General features: G+C 35.5%; 2 protein-coding genes and 1 pseudogene across 2 annotated transcripts; all 3 read right to left on the reverse strand.

The window, feature by feature from the left end:
- Window positions 1-602: 602 nt before the first annotated feature.
- On the reverse strand, window positions 603-3,267 carry LOC18039621 (pentatricopeptide repeat-containing protein At2g29760, chloroplastic). The gene has a single exon (XM_006428743.2). It carries the CDS (start codon window positions 3,203-3,205, stop codon window positions 965-967), a length of 2,241 nt encoding a protein of 746 aa, XP_006428806.2. The 5' UTR covers window positions 3,206-3,267; the 3' UTR covers window positions 603-964.
- A 10,977-nt stretch (window positions 3,268-14,244) lies between these two features.
- LOC18039246 (UDP-glycosyltransferase 71K1) lies at window positions 14,245-15,658 on the reverse strand. The gene has a single exon (XM_006428744.2). It carries the CDS (start codon window positions 15,649-15,651, stop codon window positions 14,245-14,247), a length of 1,407 nt encoding a protein of 468 aa, XP_006428807.1. The 5' UTR covers window positions 15,652-15,658.
- Window positions 15,659-16,296: 638 nt separating this feature from the next.
- Window positions 16,297-16,730, reverse strand: LOC18039247 (annotated as a pseudogene).
- Between the last annotated feature and the right edge of the window lie 3,049 nt (window positions 16,731-19,779).

Below are 19,779 nucleotides of genomic sequence, written 5' to 3' on the forward strand. Positions count from 1 at the left end.
AATATTAAGCGCCCATCGGTCAGTTTTCAAATTATATATTTAATTTATAAAATCTGAAATTAAGTTTAATTTGTTACAGGGATATTAATGGAATTGTATATTATTTTAATGGCACTCTCGGTATTGAAACTAATACCTAATTGTTCGGTTCAGACCTTAGAAACGCTTTGGCCAGGGATCGAATCTCAGGAGAGGTAAATTTGCTTGAACTTGGAAATAGGGAATCTAAAATGGTTGTGAATAGATTTCTTCGTAGACTTGGCTCTCCTACAGGTAAACAGAATGACCAGTATATATGACCACTATAATTTTTGCCATATAGCAAAGAAATTTCTTTTTTTTTTTAATATTGATTATACATCAGATTACTGTATTGTACAAATATTTACAACAATTGTTATTATAGCAGATATATTATACTGATATTTACAATCAGATATATATGATTGGGACTTAGTTTCTAAGTTTCGATATAATAGCAAAGAAATTTCTTAGTTTCGAAATATTGACATCACATTGTTTGTAATTTGATAATTTTGTTCAATTTTTAAAAGCATTCAGTTGGCTGAACCTGACATACATAATCCATGTAATGTATGGTTCATATGAAATATCACACAAAGTAAAATTAATATTGTGCAGAAGATGCCAGAACACTCCAGGAGTTTTGAAGAAATTTTCCTCCTCCTTAAGGGAGCTGCTCAACCCTCTTTCCATCTCAGGCACCAGATGTCTTGTGTGAAGGGACTTAATTCCTAGGAGAACTGGAGGGAAAAGATTCTGCTTGCCCTTCATGTGCAAATAAGTCGTTCTCCTTGCTGACAAGAATGTTTTTCATGCCCTTTTCAACTTGTTTGATATTCTAAAAATCTGCAGAGCGGTTGTAATGCTTCAGAAAACTGTTGAATATGCAAAAGTTTCACTTTTCCAGGTTTTAGATTTTTCTTTGTAGCAATTCCCATATTCACCAATAATCCATGCATGAACAATTCCCTCCACTAAAATGATGGAATCGATACCGGTCCCTCAATAGTATCTCTCTATTGTAAAGTTTAGATATGAGCTTAGCAACTGAGTGACAGTCGCCGCAAACACGAAGATTCTTCACAATCCGGATTGGTTGAGATGGCTCCACACTAATAAGCCCATATGCAATCGCTAACCTCTCACTGTGAAGGTTAAGGGCCTGCTCCTGCACGTCTTCTTCTTCAACAAGTTGCAAAAGGTGAGACCTGTTGGGTACATAACCAAATGACTTTAATCTTGCTACAATTTCATCAAGCTTTGAGTAGATTTCCTTGCAGAGAGGGTGAGAGCTCTCTCCTGCTAGGAACTTATGAATTTCACCATTGACCTCAATTGAGCTACAACCCGGTTCTTTCTTTAATCCAGAGACTCTCATATGTTTCCTTAACTCAGAAACATTATCCCATTTCCCTGTTTTGGCATATATATTAGATAGTAGCACTAAAGCTCCATGATTTTCAGGTTCCAACTCCAGCAAATGGCTACAAGCGTATTCAGCAAGCTCAACATTTTCATGAATTTTACAGGCCCCAAGCAGAGCCCCCCATACTGAGGCACCAGGAACTATTGGCATTTTCTCTATGAACTCAACAGCTTCATTCAACAGGCCAGCACGACCAAGCATGTCAACCATGCAAGTATAGTGCTTCACTCCAGGCACAGCCCCATAAACTGGCTCCATTTGATTGAAAAACATCCTGCCCTCGTCCACTAAACCTGAGTGACTACAAGCACATAGTACATTGGTAAAAGTCACAGCATTGGGCTTAACTTTAGCTTCTTGCATTCTAGAGAACAAATCTAATGCATCTCTACCACGTCCATACATTGCGAACCCTGCAATCATGGTGCTCCATACAAACACATCTCTACTCTTCACAGTATGAAATACCTCAAGTGCCTTATCCAGATTGCCACACTTAGTATACATGTCAATAAGTGAGGTTGTGAGATAGCAATTTAACTTTATCCCTTGCTTCTTCATTTTTGCATGGATCTGCACACCTATATCCATTGCTCCAAGCTGAGCACAAGCGGACAAAACACTCACAAAAGTGAACTCATCTGGATTCACATTCTTGCTGAGCTGCTCATGAAAAATGGACAAAGCCTCGTTTGGCTTCCCATTCTGTTCATAAGCTGAAATCAGTGCATTCCATGTGGCAATCTGTTGTATTGGCACGGCAGCCAGAACTGACATAGCTGCATCAAACTCCCCCAATTTAGCATATCCATCAATCATAGTTGTCCACGAAACAATATCTTTCTCTTCCATCTTATCAAACAGGCTTTTTGCATCTTCAAGACTCCCACATTTCACATACATATCAAGCATCGCATTACTCAAAGTCAAGTCCATTTTTATCCCATTCTTTTCGATATAAGAACAGACCCATCTTCCAAATTCCAAATCCCTCTTCTTTGCACAAGCTGATAAAACAGCCACCATTGTCACCTCATCAGGCTTCACATTTTCCATCTCCATCTCTCTATACAACTCTATTGCCTTTTCAAAAAAACCTCCTTGAACGAACCCCGAGATCATCGAATTCCAAGAAACAACATCTTTCTTACCAATCATTACAAAAACACAATAAGCCATAGCTAGATCTCCACATATGGCATAAAAATGTATTAATGAATTAGAAATAAACAAATCATCCTCAAACGAGGACTTGATAACCATTCCATGAATAGCTTGCCCTACACGAAACTGAACGAGCCTTGCTGCCGCTTTAATCACAAAAGGGAAAGTGAATTCGTTCGGAAAATAAGGAGAATTATAAACCAGCTGCAAAAATATCATAAAACTCTGAATAGGTTCGGCGCTTGATGAATAAGCACGAATGAGGGTGTTCCAAGTATAAAGATTTGGTTGGGGAATTTGATCGAACATTTCACGTGCGTACTCAAGGCTGGAAAAGGTACCAAGAGCACAAGGTGTGAAGAGCTTGCTGGCTGAGTATGGGTCAAAGAAAAGGCCTGTACGTAGCATTTGTGTATGAATTTGCTTTAGCTGTTTTATATTTTTGCATTGTTTGATTAGTGAGAAAACTGGGTGCGGGTGGTGTTGATGGCCGTTATTGACAGTTAGGGTAGTGGTGTTTGGGTGACGTGGAAGAGAAATAACTGGGGTGCTTAGAGTTTCCATGTGTTGTGGTGGGTTATCCGTCATCATTCAGTGGGTTCTCATTTCCCTTTCTAGGAAGAATGGACAGCGGGACGTTAATTAAGTTGAAATTAAACCGATTAAACCGTTCAATATTTTTGTAAGGGTCCGCCTACATATAGTGTAACGTACACTCAGTCTGTGAAATTTCATCGAGCCTTTTATATTTTTTGTTATTTATATTTTATTCATAAATATTATAAATTTTTTAAAATGTACAGTTTCGTTTAACCCTTTATACACTCAATTTTATTTTATTAAAACCCTAGAGTATGAATTCGCCCCTATAATATTAAATTCTCAAAATAACTTCTATTTAATTAAAAATATAATTATTGTTAAATGAATTATAATTATAATTATTATTTTATTATAATCATAAATATTTTTTTAATAGATTATTGTTATTATTAATAACAAGAATAAAAAGCATTATAATTAATCTATTAACAATAATTAATAATATTTTTTTATTAAATTTTTAATAATAATAATAATAATCAATGATAATTAATATATTTATGATTATAATAAAATATGAAAGGAGAGCGGAGACTTTTATTTTGAATAAACTAGTTCCGATTAACATATTTATGATTATAATAATATTTTTTGAGTTGTTTGGGCAAGGGGGTCTCATGCGTGTGTGGACTTTTAGGCTGCCAGGAGAGCGGAGGCTGGAAAAATACCTTGCGTTTAGATAGTGACTTGTGTGTGAGTAATAACAATTTTTATTATAAAAATAAGTTTTATACCAAATATTAAAAAAAATCTAGATAATCATTAATTATTATTATTATTAACAATTTAATAAAAAATATTATTAATTATTGTTAATAGATTAATTAATTATAATGCTTTTTATTCTTGTTATTAATAATAACAATAATCTATTAAAAAAATATTTATGATTATAATAAAATAATAATTATAATTATAATTCATTTAACAATAATTATATTTTTTAATTAAATAGAGGTTATTTTGAGAATTTAATATTATAGGGGCAAATTCATACTCTAGGGTTTTAATAAAATAAAATTGAGTGTATAAGGGGTTAAACGAAATTGTACATTTCAAAAAATTTATAATATTTATGAATAAAATATAAATAATAGAAAGTATAAGGGACTAGATGAAATTTCACAGGCTGAGTGTACGTTACACTGCATGTAACGTAGGCGGACCCTTTTTGTAAATGACACGGCAATCCAGTGAATTCTGTGAAACCGGACGACTTGTCGTGTAGTTTTTTTTTCCATGAATTAACTATTTTTAAATTATTTTCTTTATTTTTTAAAATCTCAATTTATTCTTTATTTTTACTAAGAAGACAAAAAAAAAAAAAAGATATCAACCTACTTCTATTTTTTCCATAGCAATTGAATAGGGTTAACTTGCGGTTTTAAAAAATAGAGTGATATTTAGAATACAGGTAATTCATGAGTGGAATAATTCAAAATTTATCTTTTTTTTTCTATTTTATTTTGTTCGATCATGAAATAGAATTAATTAATGAAAATCTTCTACTGAAATTAATTTTCTTCATCGCTTAAATTGATCTTAGAGGCCAGCTTGTTATTTATCATGATTGATGATTCAAGCTGTCCTTATTAGTTTCTGAGAAAATTAACTAAATATAATTCATGCATATAATAAAATATAGACAATCATATAAATCAATAACTCATTCATGGTTACATAACATATATATACATAGCTGCCATACACACAACGATGTTTTGTATCCTCATGGACTTGGAAGTTTTATTAGGGATGGACAAATTTAGAATAGGATCGGGTTTGGATCGAACCCCATTAGGTTTCGGTTCAATTTGATTGGATTTCGAGTTAATTAGGTTAGGAGAAAAGTAATTCAAAATCAATTCGAACTAGTAATCTAATCTGATCCAAATATAGTTTGAAATGAATTGGAAATTTGTGTTTGTGTGTGAATTGTAATTAACCAGATCCGATCATAATCCGATCTAATTGAGTGGCCAAAATCCAACTCAGTCGGATTAGATTCTTCATTCACATTTTATCCGAACCCCAAATTTTTTGGATTGAATCGGGTCAAGTCAGGTTATTTGCCCACCCTAAGTTTTATCACACAACATGAGCTTCGACCCATCGTTATTGATAGTAGGTACCAATAGAGAATGATTTTGTCATTTTTCTTTTTGGGAAAAAATTCTTATGAATGCACTTGATGGTAAAGATGCAAAGATTAGTTTATACCAGCTATACACATATGTATAGATGAAGGAAGAGGAATCTCCTTGTCTCTTTAAGTGTTATATCTTTTTGACAAAGGATTGACTCCCATATTCTTGACTGGTGTTGTTAATTTAATTAGAATGTTAATATCAATGGCAAGTTTACATTGCATGATTCAGGTCCTTATTACAAGAAGCGAATGCAAAAGATTAAATTAATGATGAGACTGCCTTGGCTTCTAGTCTTCTACTTACAATCGACTGAAAAAAGTCAGTGATTGAGCTCTATAAATTATGAGATCAAAAGAGGTGCTCTCAAAGATTAATCTGCTCATTTCTTTTCACCTATAACAAAAATGCAGATTGCTAGCGCTCTACATCTGTCAAGTGGGCTTGCCTTTCTTCTCTTTTGTGCTTCCACCATCATCGTAGCCAGATCCAACGAGATAGATCGTCTTGCATTACTCGCCACAAAGTCACAGCTTCATGATCCACTTGGAGTCACAAGTTCATGGAACACTTCTGTAAACTTATGTCAATGGAGGGTAATAGCCTGCGGTCGTAGGCACAAAAGGGTGACTAAGTTAGACTTTGGAAACCAGAGCATAGGAGGTTTCTTATCTCCTAATGTTGGGAATCTTAGCTTCCTCAGGTACATCTTCATCGCAAATAACGGCTTCCAGGGTGAAAATCCTAGTGAGTTTGGTCGTCTGTTCAGGCTTGAATATGCAATACCGGCCAATAATTCTTTTTCTGACAAAAACCAACCAATTTATCCCGTTGCTCAAACCTTATCACTTTTATTGCCCATTAAAACAACCTTGTGGTAGAGATTCCAACAGACCTTTGGCTACTAGTTAAAGCTTAAAAGCCTGTCCATTGGTTTCAATAATCTTACGGTAAAGGAAAACCTTACTCTGTTTGGATGGAAAGAAAAATGTACAGAGAAAAGAAAATATCTCTTAATTGAATTTCATCAATATATTTTATTGTATCGAAAATAGAAAATACAATCAGTTTTTATATCAGCTCGTGAGCTTAACTAACTGCAGAACTAAAACAGAAACAACAGAATAAAAGATGCAGAGCACAATAGACAAGTGTCTCTAGTGAGGCTGAGCTGTCAATGACCTGGCACACTCTCAATTACTCTGCTGACTTGGCCTCTTTGATCACTCTTTGCATTGACTGATCTTTGACTAAGAAGCTAAGATGTGCTTCCTTAATAGCCCCCTTCAAACTCAACGGGCAAGGTTGCACATTGAGTTTGCTTCTAAAGAAATTAAAATGATTGAAGGTTAAGGGTTTTGTTAAGACATCTGCAATTTGTTCTTCACTGGGTATGTAATTGATCTGCAATTCCTTGGCAACAACTTTATCTCTAATGAAGTGCATGTCCAGTTCAATGTGTTTGGTTCTTGAATGATAAACTGGATTCTTTGCAAGCTCAGTATCACTCTTGTTATCACACCATATCACTGGAGTTGAAGTGCACTGCAGATTCATTTCACTGAACAATGATTGAAGCCAAGTAATCTCTGCACAAGCTGCAGCAAGAGATCTATATTCACTTTCAGCACTAGATCTAGTCACAACTGATTGCTTCTTAGAAGACCATGAGATTAGATTGTTTCCCAAGTAAATACAGTATGCACCAACTGATTTCCTGTCATCAATGTCACAAGCCCAATCTGCATCTGTGTATCCAGTTAGTGTCAGCTCCCCTTCAACTCCAAATTTCAGTCCATAGTCCTGAGTTTCCTTTAAGTATCTTAACACCCTCTTGCATGCCATTAGATGCTGTAAAGTTGGCATAGCAACATATTGACTAAGCTTATGTACTGCAAATGCTATCTCAGGTCTTGTAAGTATCACATATTGTAAGCCACCAACTAAACTTCTATATGCTGAAGGATCATCAATAAATTGACCAAGTGAACCATCAACTTGTTTCTGAAGTTTTGTTCCAGTAGTCATTGGTGTATCACATCCTTTACAACTTAAAAGCTCTGCTTTTTTTAGTAAGTCTCTGATATATTTTCTTTGAGACAAGAAAATACTTCCATTGTAGTAAGAGACTTCAATTCCCAGAAAATAAGACAAACTCCCTAGATCCTTTAAGGCAAAAACTGAACTGAAATAAGAGATAAAATCCTCAAGAACTTTGCTGTTAGGACCTGTAATTAGTATATCATCCACATAGATTAATATCATAATCATAGATCCTTTTTCTTTCTTCAGAAATAGTGATGTATCTGCTCTTGAATTATGAAATCCCCATTTAATCAAAGTTTCCTTGAGCTTATCAAACCATGCTCTAGGAGCCTGCTTCAACCCATAAAGTGCCTTATTCAACTTGCAAATATGACCAGGTTTATGAACATTGATAAAACCCTCAGGTTGTTTCATAAAAACATCTTCAACTAAATCACCATTTAAGAATGCATTATTAATATCTACTTGCCTTATTTTCCAGCCATTCATTGCAGCCAAGCTTAATACCACTCGAACTGTAGCTGGTTTAACTACTGGACTGAAAGTCTCAAAATAATCAACTCCTGCTACTTGTTGAAATCCTTTGGCAACAAGTCTTGCTTTATGCTTGGCAACACTCCCATCAGTATTATACTTGACTCTAAATACTCATTTATTATCAACAACCTTCTGTTCAGAGGTGTTAGGTACCAGAATCCAAGTATTGTTCTTCATTAATGCATCATACTCATCTTTCATTGCCTGACACCATCTTTGATCTTCTAATGCTTCTTCTACTGTATCTGGTTCTCTATTTGACAAAGCAGCATAAAACACCTTTGGTTTGAATATACCTGATTTAGCTCTAGTGATCATTTTGTGTGTAGGATGATGGATAGTTTGTTGGTTCTGTGAATGTGTGTTGGTTAATATGTCATGTGGCAAAATTGGAATTTGAGGTTCTGGTTGGAGAGTTGGAGCTGATGCAGGTGAAGTGTTTGTAGTTGGTGTTTGTGTGTAGCCTGAAGAATCAAGTAAATCGAGTTGTTGATTTTGTTGAACAGAGATTGTATGATCAGAACCTGATGAAGATTTAGTTCTGTTACTGCTGGTTCCTGCTGAGAAGGACTCTTCAGAACTGCTGTCAGGAATATATGGCAAGGTAGACAATTGAGATACTTGCTGCTGGTTTAGTGTTTTGACAGACTCAGGATCACAAGATGAGGTATTGGTTTTATTATCAAGGGAAGTTGAAGGAAAACAAGTTTCATCAAATGTAACATGTCTGACAATGTATACTTGACCTGAAGGATGAAGACATTTATAGCCTTTGTGGGATGGACTGTACCCAATGAATATACACTTGCTGGAATGAAAATCAAACTTATGTCTATTATAGTCTCTCAGGAATGGATAACATAAGCAGCCAAAACACTTAAGAAAACTATAATCTGCTTTGTGGTTAAACAACTTCTCATATGGTGTTTGATTTTTGAGCACTGGAGTGGGTAACCTATTAATGTGAAATACTGCAGTATGAAAAGCATCCCACCAATATTGAAGACATAAATTTGCTTGAGCTAACAAGGTTAAACCAAGTTCAACTATATGTCTATGTTTTCTTTCTACTGATCCATTTTGATGATGTGTATAAGGACATGAGTGTCTAAAGAGAATGCCATTTTGATTTAGAAAATCTGTAAACACTCTATATTCTCCCCCCCAATCTGATTCCAACATCTTGATAGATGTGCTGAACTGATTTTCAACTTGAAGTTTGAATAGCTTAAAGACTTCTAAAGCTTCTGATTTAAGCTTGAGGGGATAGATCCATGTATATCTGCTATAATCATCAACAAAGCTAATATAGTATTTATATCCATTCCTAGACAAAACTGGTGAAGGCCCCCAAAGATCTGTGTGTATAAGTTCCAGAACATGAGTAGTTTTTATCTCTGTAGTTGCAAAGTGTAATCTATGAGATTTTCCCAATTGGCATGCTTCACACACACTATGATTGGAATTTCTAAGTAACTTCAGAGAGACTTTAGCACAATTATAAGACTTCAGCAAGTGTATAAGAACATTCAAATTCGGATAACCAAACTTTCTATGCAACAAAGTTAATTAATCAACTGTTTGAGTACAATTTGATGAAACAGAATTGAAACAAGCCTTGGCAAAAGAATCACATTTATTTGAGGTCTGATTGTTTCTGTCAACAAAAGACAACATGGACAAAGGCTTATTTGAATGAACAACTGACATATATGACTCATGAGTTTGAGTATTAGGTGAGCTGGGTGAACTGGGTTTAATTTGCAGCTTGTAGAGTCCTTTCTCAGCAAGCCCCTGCAGAAGAACTTGCCCCTTCATTTTGTCCTTCACAAAACAAACATTACCACAAAATTCAACAGAGATGTTATTATCTGAGGTTAGTTTGGATATGCTTAAAAGATTTTTGGTTATAGAAGGCATAAACAACATATCTTTTAACAAAATACAGGTAGCTGTATGACCAAATCGAAGAGAAGCATTACCAACATGAGTGATAGGTAGGCCTTGACCATTTCCTATGATGAGTTGATCATTACCTTTGAATTCTTCTCTAATGTGCATATTGGCCATGTTGTTTGTGAGATGATGTGTAGCTCCACTATCCAAATACCAGCCTTCATCAGCAGGCCCTTCACAGTTGGCCATATATGCAGCTCCAGGGGAATATGAAGCATGAAAACCAGGCATATATACAGGAGACATTCCAGCAGAATATTCATCAAAATTAGGCATATAAGATGGCACGTAATTAGCTGATTCCAGATTAGTTATATAAGCAGACTTTGGAATTTTTCCTTTGTTATTGGCTCTAGATGAAGCTGGAACAAAATCTTCATTAAATCTATACCAACAAACATCAGCACTATGTCCAGGTTTAGAACAAATCTGACATATTATCATTTCTTCAGACATACTAGCAGCATTTTGATGTGTGTTTCCAGAAAAATTGCATGGCATAGTAGGAGACATGCCATTGAAGATTGGTTTTCCTTTCATTTGATACATGTTTTGGCCTCTGCCATAACCACTAAAACCAGAATATCCTCCATTGAAACCATTAAATCCAGAAAAATCTCTCGAAGGAAAACCTCTACCAGTACCAGATCCTCTCCCACCAAAATAATTGCCTTGAAAACCTCCTGTATAACCACCTCTTCTATAGTTTCCCCTTGTTTGTGCAAAATTAGCATTAAACATGCCTTGTGCCAAATTAGCATTGAAAACAGTTTTAGCATCTTGCTCTTGTTGCTCAATTCTAGATTCATGAGTGAGCAACAATGCATATGCATCATCAAAATCCATTTTACAAGCAGTGATAAAAGAAGCTATATCTATGAAGCCTGATCCGAGACCATTAAGAATGTGCATCAACAATTCTCTATCATTCAAAGGACTCCCAGCACAAGCAAGTTTATCAGCTAATGCTTTCATTTTCATGCAATAATCTTCAACATTCATTGATTCTTTCTTTAAAGTGTTTATTTCATACTTGATCTGAAGTACCTTAGCTTCAGATTGTACTCCAAATTTTTTCTCAAGTGTTTTCCATACAGTATATGAACTATCAAGAGTAATAACGAGACCAAGTGTACCTTCACTTATTGAAGATAAGAGCCAGCCAAGAAGTGTTTGATCTTGTGATTTCCAGGTGATAAATTCTGGATTCTCAATCACCTGTGTAGATCCATCAGCTGTTCTTCGAGTGAGATACTGCTCTGGTTCAGATTTTGTTCCATTAATAAAACCTTCAAGCCTGTTGCCTCTTATGGAAGCTAATACTTGAGATCGCCAAATTAAGTAATTGGCTCGATCTAGCTTCACTGGATTGTTGAATGAAAAATTTGTTGAATTAGTGTTTGTGTTTACGATTGGATTATTGGAGCTAGTCATATTGATCTAGGCTCTGATACCATAAAGGAAAACCTTACTCTGTTTGGATGGAAAGAAAAATGTACAGAGAAAAGAAAATATCTCTTAACTGAATTTCATCAATATATTTTATTGTATCGAAAATAGAAAATACAATCAGTTTTTATATCAGCTCGTGAGCTTAACTAACTGCAGAACTAAAACAGAAACAACAGAATAAAAGATGCAGAGCACAATAGACAAGTGTCACTAGTGAGGCTGAGCTGTCAATGACCTGGCACACTCTCAATTACTCTGCTGACTTGGCCTCTTTGATCACTCTTTGCATTGACTGATCTTTGACTAAGAAGCTAAGATGTGCTTCCTTAATATACGGAGACAACTTCCAGCTTTCATTGGAAATCTTTCAGCTCTTCATGTAATGTTTGTTAGAGATTACCTAGGTAAAAATCAGTTCTCCATGGTTACTCCTTCAATTTATAATATCTCTTCCCCGGAGAAGATTTATCTCACGCTCAATAGATTCAGTGGAAGGTTACTGTTTGACATTGGTTTCAATCTTCCAAACCTTAGAGAGTTTAGTATTGTTGCAAACAATTTTTTTCGGCTCTTTCCCTGATTCTTTGTCCAACACTTCAAATTGCAGAGCTTTTTAACCCTTCCGCCAATCAACTCAAAGGGAAGTGTCGATTAATTTTAGCTGCCTTACGAATCTATCACTTCTAAGTTTATGGGCGGCAATAATTTGGGATCTGAGGTAGACAATGATCTTGATTTTGTTAACCTTCTTACAGACTGTAGCAAATTTGAAACTCTCATTTTATACGGCAATCAATTTGGAGGGCCGCCGCCCCATTCCATAGTAAACATCTCAACCACAATGATCTCAATCAAAATAAAAAGAACCGTTCCTCCTGAGACAGGAAATCTTGTCAATCTGACGGTATTTACAATAGAGTCCAACCAGTTTGTTGGCATTGGCTGTCGACGATGGTATTTTGCTACAACAAATTTTTGATATAACAACATTTTCGCTTATACTCGATCTCCCAGGAAACCTTTTTAAGGGCACTCTTGCTTTAGAAGTGGGTAACTTGAATAATCTTGTTGAGTTGTATATTTTTAGATATCATTTTTCTGATGAGATTCTTAAGACTTTAAGCACTTGTACAAAGTTCATAATATTTTTGATATCCATGATAATTCTTTCAGAGAAACCATTCCACTTTTTTTGAGTTCCTTAAAAAGCATCAAATGGTTGGATCTGTCAAGTAACAATTTGTCTGGTTAGATTCCAAAATATTTTTCGAGAATTTATCTTTCTTGGAATATTTGAATCTTTCTCACAATCATATTGAGGGTGAGGTACCAATAAAAGGAGCTTCTGGACAATAAAATAAGAATTTCACTCTTTGGGAGTGAGAAGTTGTATGGGGGTTCAGATGAGTTGCTTTTACCATCTTGACAGTCTAAAGGATCAAGAAAAGCAGAAATCTTATCCATATGCCATATTATTGTTTATGTTCAAAAAAGGAGGTCTGCACATTAATCTTTTGATACGTTGCCGATGGAGCAAGAGTTTCCAATGGTTTCTTATGTAGAGCTGAGTGAAGATAACTGGTGACATTTCATCGTCAAACATAATTGGTTAGGGAAACTTTGGATTTGTATGCTTCTGGTATTTGCTCACTCCACCATATAGACTGAAAGGAAGTCGACCACTTTCATTGGGTTTCAATCTTCCAAAGGTGAGAACATTTTCAATTAATGGCAACCGTTTTACGGGCTTTCTTCCTGACTGGATTTCTTGTTCTTCAATCTTGGAAGGCTTGATGTTGCTGGAAACCATTTAAGTGGGAAAGTTTCTCTTGATTGAATATGGCAATAGAGTACATTTTTTTTTTTTTTGGTGTTAAAATAAGGGACAAACTAAAAAATAAAAGAAACACACTCATTTTATCATATTATAAATTAAATTTTGTGTTTTTTATTTTTTAATTTATTTTTTACTTTATTAAAGTCAGAGATTCTAATTTAGATGCAAATAATTTAATATCTTTATCACTACTATCAATTACCAATCGTTCAAGGTGATCTGAAATCCAACAACGTTTTCCTAGATCAGGACATGGTTGTCTATGAGAGTAATTTTGGATTTGCAAGATTTTCTATCAAATAGTCCACTAAATCAAGCTCAGTTGGAATAAAAGGCTCTGTAGACTATCTAGCTCCAACTAAATGTATGTTTTTTATATACTTTGATATTCTGATTTTATTCTTTGTTAATTCGTGTACTGCATGTTAGAACTCATTTATATGTTAACTGACACATTAGTGCATTAACATGTTTCTTTTAGAGTATGGCATGGATGGCGATGTGTCAATGGCATTGGCAGGAGATGTATAAAGCCTTGCAATTCTTTTGCTAGAAAATGTTCGCCAGAAAGCGGCCCACAGATAGCGCGTTCAGCGATGACTTGAGTCTCCACGAATTTGCTCAAATGGCTTTGCCAGAACTAGTGATGAAAATTGTTGAGACTTTTCTTGGCAATAATGTTTTTGATATAACAGAGATGTCAAATCAAGTCTCCACTGTTAAATGATAAATGCATGAAGGGTTATGCTTAGACATTTTACATAACTACTCGTGCATCAGAAAATTTCGAACACGATCCATATTCTATGTTCCTCTGATAAATGGGAATAAACCAGAAGTTCCGCAATTCATTGCTCCTTTTTCCAAGTCTCGAGTCAAGTCATCTTCTATGCGAAGACAAATTCACCACCATCACGAAATTAAATCATATATATTGTTCACAAATATTTTCAGAGAACATGAGATCATAAAAAGGAAATGACTGCGGAAGCTCATGGCTTCTAGGCAATATACCTATCATTTTTCTTCGATACTAATGATAACACACCATTCTAAAAGTTTAGACTAACGAATTGCCCTATCGAATTGAATGAAGATCCACCTTCCATCAGAGACTTCCTGCTGATCTCGGCCATTTCCTTCCCTTTCTTCCTTATCTTGCTCTCACCATCCATTAGGCATCTTACCGCGCTCTCTATATCACAAGCCATCACGAGATCACTACCAACCCTGTAATCCAATCTCAAATCCAGCGCTAATCCCTGTTCCTTCACCATCCTAAATGCGTTAAGCTGCTGTTCTGCATAAATAGGCCATGTTGCAATTGGCACACCATACCACAAGCTCTCCAGGATCGAGTTCCATCCACAGTGAGATACAAAACCTCCAATTGCTTTGTGGGCTAAAATCTCCACCTGTGGGACCCACCCACAGATCATTCCTCTTCCCTTGATCCTTTCCAAGAATCCTTCAGGAAATACACCATTATTTGTGACATATCTATGTGCAGAAGCTTCATCTTTTGGGCACGAAACTCGCAGAGACCACAAGAAATTGTACCCACTTCTCTCCAGCCCGATAGCTATCTCTTTCACTTGTGCCACATCAAAGCTCCCAGAGCTTCCAAAACAGAGAAACACTACAGAAGATTCAGCCAGATCATCAAGCCATTGGAAGATCTTTTGGTACTGAGCCTCATCTAAATCAGGGTTAGGCTGACTTTTAAGGTGAAGTACCGGCCCAACTGTGTATAAGGGAGGATTTAGATCACCCGAAAATGCGTTGACAGCATATGGTTCTAACTCATGAAATGTATTTACAATTATACCATCGACATCTTTGAATCTTTGAGCAAGCTTCACCAAAGTGGCATGACCCCCATCCTTATTAAACAAACAAGAAGGCAAAACACATACGGGAACTGGGCTGGTAATACCTGGGATCAACAACTCATGATCTGAAGATTCAAACACAGTGCTAATCCTATCCTGACGAGTCGGTAAATACAGCATGAGACCCAAGAATCCCAAATTAGAGGTTAAAAATATGTACGAAGGTAGACTCAACTCCTTAGCAATGTCAACCATGGACACACAAAAGAAATCGAGAACTAACCCGGTAACTTGGAGGGAGCCTGAGTTAGCGCGGGATGATACAATATTTTTAACATTGGGCAAGTGACTTTCCACAACCAGTGAGAGGAAGTATTCTGGGGATTTCTTCAAAACGTCTGGAAGAGGCGGATCTACAGGAGGGAGGTCAATGATACAGATTCTTGGTTGTGAATCTGTTAGTGATTTGGCGTATGCATCAACCCAAGGAGCGACCGCTAGCTTCATAGACAGGAGAGTGACTGAAATTCGATCATCCCGATCGGTTAAATGCTTTGCAAACTCAAGGGTTGACACAAGGTGACCAATTCCTGGTGATGGAACGAATATGAGCTCTGCTTTCTTCATCTCAGATTTTCAAACTTTTCCTTCTTGATCCATAAAAGAAAACTTGAGCTGTTTGTTTTAAAGGAAAAATTGCAGAGAAAATTTTATTTCATTGAATCTGGACAATTCACAAAAGTCATTTACAACTTAATCAATCACAGCTTATATACACACGAGTTAGTTATGCACACAAGAATTATTAATAACAGACTTTAACATCCTGTGCTGACTTGGTATTTCATAACTAACTCTGATGACTTGGCACTGCTGAGCTGGCATGATTGACTAACTTCACTTGCTGAAACTATCGGCTTCTTCACCTTTCTATTCTTCATAAGCTCAGCACAATGAGCTTCCTTTACAATCCACCAATTCTGCTTGTATATATATCCTTATCTAGTGTTGTGCTTCTTCGTCCACAAGCTCAAAAGCAAGAAATAGAAAAGTCACCTAGGAATGGTTGGTGCTTTATCCACCACTGAGGTACAGCAAATCTCTAACTTCAAGCAACACATACAATAATCACTGAGGGGCCCTTTAAAATTGATAGGCTAAACCGAGTAAGCTCAAATTGAGACATGAGCCCACAAAAAAAGGAATAATTTTTAACGAAGGCTCATACTTTTTTTACACTAAATTTAAGAACTTGAAAATTTCACAAACCAATCACCATTTGCTATCATATTCAACGACTTCGGATTCTGTCACCGACCGCGAGTGTTGAACAATCGCCCGACCAATCGAATTGATCCGCTCCCCCTTCTCCTTCTCAGTATCCGCCACAGAGTACATCGTGTATTCCCCCTGGAGAGCTCGAAGGCGAAGGGTTTGTTTAGAACGTCCTCGGCGCATTTGACAGTGAGGCAAGTGCCCACAGGGATGAAGCCGCGAGGAGTGGAGCCGCGGGTGATGTTGTGGGAGTCTTTAAACCATAAGTGCTCGCCTTGTTTTAGATGAACCAACGGCGGAGCCAGGTTTTGATGTAGTCGCCTTGCTTTGTTAGCCGGCCCGATCTCTCCGGGTTGGAACCAGAACTCTATTCCTTTGTAATCTACCGGGTTCGGGTCCTGACCCGATGATGCCCGCCAGACATTCTCCATTGAAGTTGAAGCACTTTCTACTCAGCTGGCAGTTATCTTTTCCCTTGTGCGTGCATGTGTCACAAAAAGGTGTGAAAGCTTGCCCAGGCCATGGACCTAGAAGTTAAAACCAACTCCAAGGACACACAATGAAAAATTACAATCTAGTTACGAACTAAACAATGATCCTCTCCTAGTCTACGTAAGCATTTATCTGAATGCATGTCATTTATCTGAACGCATGTCAAGTTTGGGACACAGCGCATAAGTTAGTCATGTTTGCTAGCATGATAGATCATTCGCTAGCATCATAAGTATACGTGGAAGCTACAAAGATTGAGCAATGCGCACAGGCCAGCTTTCATTTTTAAAGGCAGACGATTTTATTTCATAGGTTTCCCTTGATAAATTGCAGTTGAGTATTTTTCTTCATATTATCAGATACATTGTGTACAAGCATTTGTTAAGATCAATGTTTGAGCTCCTTTGCTATTTCACCAACATACTTACCCTGGTGAAACGCCTGTTCGAGTTCTAACTCTGCGGGTTGGCGGGAACCATCTGCTGCAAATCTTCCTGCGCCATAAGAAGAGCCACCCTTCACCTCATCCATCTTAAACATGCCGCGGCCAAAGTTGTAACCAAGTGGAAGAAACAGCATACCATAATGTGCTAGTTGTGTTACAGCAGTCAATCTGTAAAATAATTTGAAGAGCAAACAATCATATACCACATTTTCTTTACAAAGTCGGATTAAAGAAGACATGCAGTGCATGAAGACAACAAATTATGAGGAACGAAAAACATACCAACAGCAATAAACAACAGAGGTCCTTCAACATATGACACTGGTGATGCTCTCCAAGATCAAATTATAAGATTGAATGGCAGTCAATCAATAGAGAATATCTAAGAATTTAGAAGAATAATAAATCAAGAAAACACTTGTGTGAAGTTTTAACTGTACCTTGGGTGCTCCACTAGCGGTCCCAACAAGTAGTGCTTCACGCAACGCATCCCAACTAGTTAAATTATCGAGCAACTCTTCAGTAACCTGCAAAAATAAACGGATGTTGTCCGCTTGCTGATTTAGCAATTCTCCAAACATCACATGAGTTTTATTCTTATTCACGAGTTCATAATATTGTCTTCGAATTTCTAGCTTTTCTAGTCCCCTATAATTGTCAAGAAACCAAATTCGTCTTTTTTCATTTGTCTGTGAATAAAAGTTTTTTTTCTCAAATATTCTTTATTGATTTCAAAAATTTTCTCTAAAACAAATAATTCATTATGATCGGTTATAGATGAATGTGTAGGTGACATTCTCGGAGACTTCATTTGTGTACTTTCACTTCGGACATATTCAGGTTCGTTAACAGGATAATATGGAGTTGATATGTTTGAAGAAATTGTCATTGTCTACCTAGCTAAGATCAATTCTTATTGGAGGCCTAAGAAATGAAAAACTGGAGGCTCTAGTTGGTTCTCTTGAGGATTATCCAAATTTCAGCCCGGAGGATCCTAAGTTCAAGTTTGAGATTCTCTGTCTGGCAAATGGTGTTGTTACACTACCATCAGCTTTTGTTTCTATTTCTTTTAGTTATGTGTTTTGTACTATTTTAAATTGTATATTTTTTTGTATTATCTATTTTTCAGTGAGTGTAATTTGATCTCATTTAATAGATTTTGAAATAGTTACATTTGCTTTGTGGAGATCAGTTTGTAATATAAAGTTTTTTCTTTTGGGATCTGTTTTAAATCTTTTGTGTTGAAAGCAGAGAACATTGCTTTGTAGTGAATTCTATGTATTAAAGTTACAGGAAGTGTTCCTGGTATGATTTTATAATTGTGTTTTAATATTCAAAGTTAAGACATCCAATATATTTTTCTCATTTAATGAAACTGTAAAACTTGGATAACAATCAAAATATTGGTCCATTGCCAAGACTTGTTTATCTCAATGGTTTAAATCCAATTTGTACTAATCCAACTTCACTTTTTTATCTCAACAGTTCTTTCTTCAGTTTTGAAAATATTATCAGATTTAAGAAATTTAATCTACAACTATATTTTTAGATTTTGTTTGCTGGAATTATTGGAACTGACCATGTATCCCAATTGCCTAAAGCAAAAGTATTGGCATAATTTTGGTCATTTTCTTCAGGAAATTTGATTTCTTCTTGGTTCACGATTCCGTCTCCAGTACGAGAACCGAAGGCAGACATTGATCTAGATAAATAGTTCATTATTAAAACATTTTTCTTTTATTTTCCACCTATTACGGTTGCTGACGAACAGTCTTACGACGCCATACTTGTCTTAAAATGCCGGGACCATAACCGCAATGGTTTAGCGTCAGATAAAATTAAATATTTTTCAAATAAACTCATGTAAGTACATCTCTACTCCTCTCTGGCTCTGATACCAAAGAGATGGGATCAAGTACACCAAATTAAAAGCTGATTTTTTAATAAGTTTCGCTTATTTCCGTTTTGAGTCTATTTTGTAGGCTTATTCTTTTAGAAATATGAAGCAGATCTTCAAAAGGTCTATCATATGACTCAAAACAAAATTATTCAGCTATTAAAAAAAGAGATTTTGTCCATCGGCTTGTGCACTATAAACTTTTAAAGTGGTTTATTAAATAAATAAAAATTATCATTGTACCACTTTTATTTTGCCTTATGTTCATCCAACCACTACAAAATTCTAACATGTACTTTGCACCACCTTTCTTTTTACATTTGTATCAACTAGCCACTTTTGCATTAATACTATTAACTAATTTTAATAAAATAATAATTTTACCCCCAAATAAATTAAAAGACTATTTTATTTTATAAAAACTTTAAAAATATATATATAATGATAAAAATATTCCTAAATTTAATAAAAATAAATCCCAAAATTAGAAATTTTATTTTTAATAAAAATTATTTTAATAAAAATTATAATTATAAAAATAATTGTAAAATTTTGGGATTTAATAAAAATTCCCTAAATTATTAAAATTTTAGGATTTATTCTTTTAAGAAATAAATTCAGCTATTATAGTAAAATTTTACAAAAT

Source organism: Citrus clementina, unplaced genomic scaffold (assembly GCF_000493195.1).
Source record: "Citrus clementina cultivar Clemenules unplaced genomic scaffold, Citrus_clementina_v1.0 scaffold_6, whole genome shotgun sequence".
Taxonomy (NCBI): domain Eukaryota; kingdom Viridiplantae; phylum Streptophyta; class Magnoliopsida; order Sapindales; family Rutaceae; genus Citrus; species Citrus x clementina.